The sequence below is a fragment of the Papaver somniferum genome, chromosome 10, assembly GCF_003573695.1.
Source record: "Papaver somniferum cultivar HN1 chromosome 10, ASM357369v1, whole genome shotgun sequence".
Classification (NCBI taxonomy): Eukaryota; Viridiplantae; Streptophyta; class Magnoliopsida; order Ranunculales; family Papaveraceae; genus Papaver; species Papaver somniferum.
The window spans coordinates 116,028,115-116,037,865 of NC_039367.1; the positions used below are offsets into that span (position 1 = coordinate 116,028,115).

General features: G+C 36.1%; 1 protein-coding gene across 3 annotated transcripts; it reads right to left on the minus strand.

The window, feature by feature from the left end:
- Window positions 1–3,868: 3,868 nt before the first annotated feature.
- LOC113318741 (protein BONZAI 3-like) lies at window positions 3,869–9,467 on the minus strand. 3 transcript variants are annotated; one of them, XM_026566967.1, is made up of 16 exons: window positions 8,952–9,465; window positions 7,655–7,702; window positions 7,040–7,188; window positions 6,876–6,924; window positions 6,716–6,772; window positions 6,373–6,552; window positions 6,131–6,265; window positions 5,832–5,893; window positions 5,620–5,719; window positions 5,420–5,534; window positions 5,242–5,318; window positions 4,918–5,055; window positions 4,667–4,834; window positions 4,466–4,579; window positions 4,269–4,365; window positions 3,869–4,174 (listed from the first exon to the last, which is right to left on the minus strand). In XM_026566967.1, exons 1-16 carry the CDS (start codon window positions 9,123–9,125, stop codon window positions 4,074–4,076), a joined length of 1,764 nt encoding a protein of 587 aa, XP_026422752.1. In that variant the 5' UTR covers window positions 9,126–9,465; the 3' UTR covers window positions 3,869–4,073. The 3 variants fall into 3 exon arrangements, with proteins under 3 accessions (XP_026422752.1, XP_026422753.1, XP_026422754.1); XM_026566968.1 differs by having other exon boundaries at window positions 4,667–4,831; window positions 8,952–9,462; XM_026566969.1 differs by lacking the exon at window positions 7,655–7,702 and having other exon boundaries at window positions 8,952–9,467.
- Between the last annotated feature and the right edge of the window lie 284 nt (window positions 9,468–9,751).

The window sequence follows — 9,751 nt, forward strand, 5'->3', positions numbered from 1 at the left end:
TTGAGCCTAATTTCCTTCTTGTGGGTAGAGTGTCTTGCAAGCATTTCCAAATAAAAAGCTTTATTCTTTGTGAGGTATCCATTCTCCAAAGGCCCTGCCAGAATATTTTAATCTCAGTAGAAACTGATCCCATAGGATTTAACAATTTAGCATATAGAGATTTGACTGAGAATTCACCATTTCTGGTGAGCAGCCATCTCAGTTTATCTTTTTTCAAATTGCCATTATTGGAAGTGTAAAGTCTAATGTTCAAAATTTCAGATACTAAGGAATTGTCAAAAAAAGAATGTAATAAGGATTCATTCCACTTCTTTGTGTCATGATTGATCAAATCAGACACAAGTGTTATATTGGAAAATCTGGTAATTGAATTTTCCAGAGGTTGGTCCCTAGTGGGCAACCATTTGTCATCCCAAAAGTTAATAGAGAAGCCATCTCCTACTTCCCAGAAGCTGTATTTCTTTATATGTTCAATACCTTGCAGGATACATTTTCATATCCAAGAAGTTGATGATCTCTTCTTAGAATGTAAAGCTCCTGTCTTCTTAAAGTATTTTCCTTTTAAAAAAATTTCCCATAAGTCATCTGGTTTGCTAACTAATCTCCATGCAATCCTACTAATAATGGATTGGTTTACTTTGTTAGCTTCTTTGAAACCCAACCTCCCCTGGTTAATAGGGTTACATAGAAAATCAAAAGCTTTGATATAAATGCCTTTAGAATTAGTGTGTTTCCCCTACCAAAAATCTCTTTGTATGTCATTTATTCATTTTGTTATTTTTTTTGGTAAAACAAAACAACCCGTGCTAAAAACAGGCCTACTTGAAAGAATTGATTTATTTAAAACGATTTTGCTGGACTGAGAAAAGACTTTTGCCAGCCAATTTTTGACTCTTTATTCCATTTTTTCTATTATGTTACCAAAGGATTTTAGTTTTGATCTACCAACAAAGAGAGGGACTCCTAAGTGAGTATCTCTTATGTTGATTTTCTTTATTTTCATAAGCCTAGAGATTATCCCCTGATGTTTACTATGAACTCTCTTACTGAAGAATAATCCTGATTTTGTAAAGTTTATAACTTGTCCTGAAGAGTCACTAAAAAGATTTATGGCATCTAAGAGGTTTTTTCAACTGCCTACGTCAGCCTTAGTGAAAAGAAGAAGGTCATCAGCGAAAAATAAATGAGTTATAAGGGGAGATTTATGAGTGAGTTTGATGCCTGAAATATGTTTAACTGTTTCCAAAGAGACCCCATTCTAGAACTGAACCTAAACAACCTAATTCAATAGTAAACAATCAAAAATCCTAATTCAAACATCTATAACCAATCAGATGCTTAAAGAGAATAGAGAAAAAAAGAATCCAAGAGGATTAAAATTGAAAACCCAAATGAAGACCTTTGATTCAAAATCAAATACCAACCCATGTTTCAAAATCAATTACCGATTAAAATGCAAAACTATCTTGCTAACCCAAGTTATAAACCCCAAAGAAGAACTACTCAATTAGATACAGAAATCTTATGAAACAAATCGTGATCAAGATTTAACATTATAAGATTAAGTAAATCAGGCCTAGGTATTATACCCCAGAAGATTATCCTATTGGACAGAGACAATAACAGTTCTAAACAACGGAACTTGAAATAAAACCTCTCCCCCGTGAACCACCTCTTGTGCCTTAATTGGATCCCTCATTTACATCCCATGCTCGTGATTTATGTTGTCCCCCAGGTGATCCTTAGGTTTAATCGGAGATGGAAATTTTCGCCATGAAATCGCTTTTTGGGTTTTTATTAGTGGGAAAGCGAGAAAAGGAAACGGGTTTTTTCTTGCAAGATCTTTGGTAAAGCTCGATGCTTATCGTATTGCTTAGGCTAAGTCATATGTGCTAAATTAGCAGAAAAGTGTTGCAGTTCAAAAAAAAAGTGTGGTCTATTTGTTAATACTAGTTCTCTCTCTCGCAGTTGAACTAGCAGCGAGATTGAAGCGCTAAATAATTCAGCGCCAGAAAAATTACCTTTTCGCTGAACGGTTCAGCGCTCAACGGATATTCCGTCGTAATAATACGACGCACCCTGTTTGCGCCCAATGGAAACGCGCAACATACCTAGGCTGAACCATTCAACGGTTACCAACTTCAAATTATTTATAGCAATGTGATGACTACTCTCTTAATCCAACGGATGTAAGGACTTCTGTCTTAATTATTTATGGTGATGCAAGTCTCACATCACTTCAAAACGGACTGAGGCAACAGTCACGTGGGACTAAATGAATGAATATTATTTTTTGGGAGAGATCTTTGTGTTTCCATTATCATCATTTCGCTTTATTTACCGTTGTTCCATTCTGCGCAAATTTTTACGCTTTACTGTTCGGCGCCCAGCGCTGAACTATTGAACGACTAGCTATTAAATTAGTACTATCATAGGACTTAGGAGATTGCCCTACCTGATAATCCAGCTGCTAGGTTACCCTATAGGACTAAGCCTTGAGTACATTTTATTTTTTATTTGAAATAAATACATCGGACCTCAGTTATCCGGTGGGCCCATAGACAGTGACTAAATGCAACCCCATGATTAAGTTATTTGCAACCTCTTTAAGAATGTATAATATTTGTTGACTAAGTTTAAGTGGGTAATCACACACCCCACTCTCGTCATCACTTCGTTTTCCATTTTGGTCGTTCTATTGTGCTTGTCCATATCCGTTTGAGCATTTAATAATTGAGGAATCTTTTTCTGGTCATCATTATCCATCGATTGTCTCTTAATGATCATCATTGTTGTATATGCACTTGTGATTGTGCACAGTAGTTGGGGGCGAAAGGACTAACACATAATCGAACATTCAAGTTTTATCTGACAATCAATTGGATTGTTAACCTTCTATTTATATCATATCAAGATCACCTTGGTTAATAAATTATGATAAGAAGATGATAATGGGTTATGTAATTCTTAATTTTTTTTAGGGTTTAGAATTTAGGAAAAAAATTATTGCGTAAATTTTCATTTTGAAATTGATATATGATCAGAAAGAAAAAGAAAGGGAACTGGAAAAGGAATTAATCATGTTCTTCCGATAACACTGATCAGAAAAAGAGAATGGGAGTTGGAGAATGAATCAGTCATGTTCTTCGCATAAAATTAGTTAGAAAAGGAGAAGATGGAACAATAACTGGTAGGGATGATGGTGGGTACACTGGGTAGTCATCACACACTTTATGTATGGTGATAATACTAATATATTTAAAGTGAGGGTTGCATTTAGTCAAATCATGGGTTGCATTTAGTCGCTGCCAACTAAAACTACACGTCTACACCAGATCAGTTGTCAAATTTTTTTGGACTTCCTGAAGAAGTCGTTCAAATGGAATAGTATTTCAGTCTTTCACTTGACTAACCCTTATGGTGATTCAAGCTCAAGCAAAAACTTGAATACAGGTCAGCTTAAATTGAATAGTTAATCTGATCTCTATATAATCTATCGGAACAATACTCTTACCGACCTATTAACAACAAGTACATCTACGCCCCCGCCGTGATCGAATGAGAACGGATAAGAGGCTCGTGGGATTGTGTGAACCCGTATGTGAAAATCTGATGGCTCAGATTCTATTCGCCCAATAATTGAGCACAAAAGTGTGGAGCCGTTGGATCATACCTGATGTATCAATCTGATGTTTAGGATTCTCCGCGCCCAATGTTGGGGCACAAAAGTGAAACTTCTCTGCACCCAACCAATTCTCTGGGCGCCCAATAAAAATGTTAGATCATACCTGATTACTGATAATTCATGCACCTAAAGTTTCCAGCAACTACCAGGGCTCCCATATACCGGCTGCCATTTCACAGAAACTACGTCAAAAAAATCTCTTGATATCCACAAACTAGGTCCCATTTGTACAAGAATGTAGCTGCCAAACTATGTAAGGCCCTAAATATCTAACAGTTGATGGGTCTGCACAAGTAAGTATTATACACAAATCCAAATCAAGTCACTAACACGCGAAGGTTCAGTATCTGTAAGTTTGGGAGCTCGTGGGGTTTAAAGCTATGACAGTTTAGTCCGCAAAACGAGGTTTGATGTCCCTGCTGCGCATGTATGTCAAAAATTGTGAAGGAAGCTCTTCCAAGAGTGCTTGAACAACAGAGATTTGTCCACCTGTGTCATCGGAAGTTTCAGTTCGGTTTCAAGATATAAATGAGGACTTCAAAAAAAATTCAGGCATCCAAGCAGGTCAAATAACAGTAATTACCTTGTACATCACGCATTGGAACAAACTGTACAATATCACGTGTAGCTACCCGTCCGGTGTCACTCTCTAACCGCTTTCCGTTATCACCATCTAGAACCTACCAAGTCATTCAGGACAACCATCAATCCTGAGAGAATTAATCAATCTAAGAGCTCGAGAATAATTTTGATTATTCGACAAGAAACCACAAGTACTACCTCCATTTGTTTAAAATCAGCCCCTCCAACTCCAACTATGAGTATCGATAAGGGTAAGTCAGACGCTCTCACCAGAGCATTTTTTGTTTCTTGAAGATCAGTAAGTACACCATCCTAAAAGAGTAAGTTTTAAATTAATTACCTTCAGTAAATTTTGTAGGACATGAAACAGATACGCAACAGAAGGAAGATTATCTTTACCGTAATTATTAGTAAGACAAAGTATTTGTTCTGGTTAAGTGCAAGGGACTGGCCAGCAATTTGAGCAGCTGTGTTGATCACCGGGCCAAATACAGTGGGTCCAGCAAGAGTAACAGTTTGCAAGACACTAGAGTACGCGGCCAGGATACCATTTACACCTTCAACCTGCTACTTGGAATGGGAAAAAAACTACCATGAAAAAAGTAGCCCAGATTCTACCAAAATAGAGCGATAGCAAGAGTGACAGTCACCTCAGACATATTAGGACTTCCATTCAAGTTAAAACAATGTGATACTCCACCCGAAGCTAGTTTTCCTCCAAAACCCCATGTAGGGAAACTTTTATCGGTATCATAAAACTGTATGACCCCTCCAACCTCGTGTATAGCCTGTGAAAAAGTCAGTAAGAGTTCAGAACTGCAAATCTTCCATAAGCATGCACCAAGTTGTTCCACCAAAATATAATCCAATATCCTAAGTTTCCTCCTTTACGATTTTGGGATTTTTTTAGACTTATCACTTCTGGAGATGAATGAGACTAAGAAAATATATTAACATATAGACGTGGGTTTCACCTGCTGGTAAGAATTGAATCGGCCTGAAGGGTCAATATAATGCAAGGAATCGGGATAACTAGGATTACCATTCGAAGCTGGTCAAAGGGAGAAACCACATCAAACCATTAGCTACAAAGTAAAACAGAGAAATAGGACTAAAGGAAACAAGTTCCAAAAACTATAAACACCAGCATACCTGTAAAATCAACAGCAACCATAAAGTTAAGCTCAAATCCGCTAGAAATGTAATCCAAAAATGTATATTGCGTTTTCTCACGATACATTTGCACATGCAGTTGACTCTTCAGCACCTGGAAAGAAACAAATGACCAGACTCGAGTTAAAGACGGCATTATTCATCAGGTGACAGTCTTTGTGAAAGACATTGAGATATACCTTCATATTATCTGGTCGGTGAGAAGAAGGTACATGAAAATTTGCACCAGTTTTCGATTGGCAAAGCATTTCCAAGTCTGCTACTGATTTCTGAAGTTTTCTGATGGGATAAATTTAGAGAAACTTAAATACTTCCATATAGAGAAGGAAACCTAAAAGGATGAATAATAAACATTAGAAAAGAAATGAAATGAGCATTTTTAATCATTTACCCAATAAGTTGATGGTTGCCACTGTTATCGAAATCAAAACACTCAATTATTAAAGGATTATCCTGCATCAAATTGGAACTGATAAGCGAATAAAATGGAGATTAATTAAGACACGGGAGTTCATCAGTATGAGCCGTATCAGATTCTAGCACCAGGAAATTGCCCACCAGCATTGTCTAAATCACTATGAACAAGAAATTATTCCATCATCTACTCCATATGCCAAGATCAACATCTGCACCTAACAAGAACGGGTTGAAAAAAGATTGAAAGAACAATAGAGAAATTTACAAGCTTACCTTGCTTATAAAATGCTGTGCAGTCAAGCACACGGGCTTCCAGGTTGGATCCAAATTATTTTCAATCACTTCAGTTTTACATATAGGAAAATAACCTCCACTCTCAACAATTTTTGATATCCTCAAGAAAGGGTCCTGGGAAAAGGAGAGGCAAAATTAATTAAAGTCAGATACTCAAACACAAAATAAATTCTGCAAATGCAAATAAGTCATGTTTAAATTTAACTATTGTGTTTACTTACACTTTTAGAAAAGTGGTCCTTGTTTTCCAATTTGGAACAGTGGAATGTCATGTCAACAGCTAGCCTTGAAACGACTGTTTCCTCTGCATGGACAGTCAAGGTCCCCATGTTTCTAATTCCACCATGAGCATTTTTTCCTTGAATATGTAGTGTCAAGCTATTGTTATGCTTGGTCACAATCTGCCATGATGAAGTAAAGAAAATAATATTGCGATATCGCATCTATAACTAAACATACAAGCACAAAAGTGTTTAGTTTACACACATATCTAATCAAAAAAATAAAATAATGTAAGTGAGGGGAATTTTCCGCATATTAAACCCATGAGAATCAAACCACTACCTCTGACAGAACACAATTAGCCTCTCCAAGGAAGTCTTGCTCATTCAGCTTCAACGACTGCAATGAGTTCAAGATATAGATATTAAGGGAGCTTACTAATGATGCCTGGAAATAAGATGATACACAAGAAAAAGCTAAGAAATAACAAAAGGAAATATACTTTTACTGGTATATTGTGATATTTAGTATCAACATCAAACACATGAAACCTGAAAAACAAGATTAAGTGATCAGCTAAAGTAGGGAGAAGATTAAACGAACTGAACCTGACAACGAGAATACAAATGGATAAGATGAACATCATCCTACTTAACAGCGACTTACACCAATGGCTGAACAATCTCAAACTGATAAGCAATTGAAACCTTTTGAACCCAGATAGGATTCAATGTGTTCATTATTACTTCTGTACGACCAATTTCCTCGAGTTGTCCATCTCTTTTCTTTACATAGGCGACCACCATTGGATCACTCTACAACAAATTTAGAAGTATAGATAAGATCAGGGTTACCCCTATTGAATAAACAGATAATAACATGCACATTTGACAATAACCACTGACAAGTAGGCATTAAGCTTCCCACATATATGTAGATTTGTAGCTAATATTTTACTGAGTCAAAGGTTAAGTTACTTTTTTTTTCTTTTTTCTGAAGCACCAAGTTACTGAGTCAAAGCTTAAGCACCGGAAACGGACAGGAGACCGCAAAATAGAGAACTAGCAATAAGGGGAAAAAATAAAATACAAAAATTAACAGAAATTCAACTATCAGGAATTTGGCACTAAGCAAGTCAAATGTACTGAATGACAAGTTGACAACCAAGTTTCATGGACTAGTTAATATTTTTCACAGATATTCACAGCTCGTACTGTTAACCCGTTTCAAATTGCCAATGAAATTAGTTGGAACCACAACAAAGAGCAGCCACAAGTTTACCTTCGAGAGAATGTCCATATCACGTAGCTTAGAAGCAGATATCGACAACTGCAGATAGATTCAAAAGAAGTAGACAAACCATCGATATCAGAGGAGGCAACATCTTCATCTTCGACATGTTTAAAAATCACAACTGATAACTAACTTAAATGCGAGGAACATATTTGCTATGACATACTGTACTAAATTCAACAGCGTTTAATCGAGAACATTTTTTTGATATAAATAGTGGATCTATGTTAGAACATCGTCCAGTCAGTTTACCACCGGGTTGACTCACCTTCCCATGAATGTTAATTGGAATCAGTGTGATGAAAACTACTACAAACCCTGGCCCAATAGTGTAACTACAATTGAATTTCTTTAAATTAAATAATATCTCTAAATTAATACTCCCTCCGTTCTTTTTTAATAGGCCAGTTTCTATAAATAAAAGTTTCAAAAAAATAGGTCAGTTTCCTAATTGGGAAAGTCAAATGTTATTTTAATTTTTTGGGACCACTTTTCTCTTTACTTCTTTCGATGACAAGTGTCATGTGGACCACTTCACTTTACTTTTTTTGCTAACAAGTGTCATGGGGACCATTTCACTTCACTTCTTTTATTGACAAGTGTCATGAGGACCACTTTCAATGATTAGTTCTCTTAATTTCCTTAAATTTCGCTAAAAACAAAACTGGCCTATTAAAAAAGAACGGAGGGAGTAGAATTCTCCGTCCCGATTAGACTTTGTACATGAAACAAACATATCATTTTGAAACTGGTAGAAATAATATACTCCTTCCGTCCCTAATTAGATGAACTAGTTGTAGTTTGCACAATTTTTAAGATAAGGATGTTAGTAAAATTTAGAAATGATTTATCTCTTAAACTGTATCACAGTTTTTCGTAAACTTTATACCGTTGAAAAGCATTTTAAAACACCTACCTAACGAATATAAACATAACTATCAAATTATACATATTTCTTATAGTAACAAAAATAGGTCAGTTATTTATAGATTAAAACTTAAAACCAAGTAGGTCATCTAATTAGGGACGGAGGGAGTAGTATACAAAAGCCCTAACTACCGGGTTGACTCCTAATATATTTTACTAAACTTACATCTACTTCCCAGAAACAAAAGAATCTTTCGATAGCATCCCAATCAGTCCATCAAAATTTCATCCGAAGACGACAAAACGTAAAGGCGTTCAGATACAGTAGATTACTTGCACAAAATCCCTAAAACTAAAACTTATCCAAAATATCAACAAGAATTCTTTTTAATTTTAGGGTTTTCTGTAAGGGGAATACCTCAATTTGGGTATAAAGAGTAGGAACACCACGAGATCTAAAGAAATTATCAACAGCGTCATTAGGTCCTCCTGCATTAACGCCTGCACCTCTTTGGTTGGAAGCAAAGGCTGTATGTTGTGAATTTCCTACTCCCTGCCTTCCTCCCTTCAAATCCGAACACAATCCTCCCATCTCTTTCTTTATCTACTTTCTGTCGCTTCTACTGGTTAAAAATTCGATGAAAAACAATTCCGGAGAAGAAAAAGAAGAATTTGAGTAATAAGACGAAAGAGTTGCTAAAATTGGTAAGTTTGAAAGAAACGAGGAAATTGCAACTCCTCCAAAAACGGAATTGGAATTCGCTGGATTCGCGTACTGATATAATGGTATATCTGGCCGTTCCATGCGATGATAATTATGTAACAAAGTATGCCCTTGTTAAGATTTTGGAAGCAGTTAGAGAAGATTAGTAGTCTTCCCTCTGAAGTCTGAATTATTCTGCAGGAGTATAATTTAATTTTAATTGTGAGTGGGGTTTGATAATTCGCGTGGGACTTCAGAGTTCAGATTGCTGTTTGAGCCCTAGTTAGCAATTCGGGATTCGGTAAACGTACGGAACGGCAAACATACGAGTATTATACGGTTTTGTAGAATTCAAATTCGATCCAAAATTCGGTCAACGGGACGTGATTCGTCATTAATTCGGAACGGCATACGTACGTGTATAATTCGATTTGTAAATGTGAGTTCGGCTCTGAAAATTCGGTATCTATATATAACAAATAATTTGTATTTATAAGGTCATAGACCAATTTTTA

Bases quoted from the DNA above. Each gene is read 5' to 3' on its own strand.
- LOC113318741 (XM_026566967.1), bottom strand. From the start codon at position 9,125: ATGGGAGGATTGTGTTCGGATTTGAAGGGAGGAAGGCAGGGAGTAGGA. The intron at 5,720-5,831 runs GTAAATGATTAA...TTATCCCATCAG, and splicing joins GGCAACCATCAACTTATTGG to AAAACTTCAGAAATCAGTAG. The intron at 5,319-5,419 runs GTATGCTGGTGT...CCCTTTGACCAG, and splicing joins GGTTGCTGTTGATTTTACAG to CTTCGAATGGTAATCCTAGT.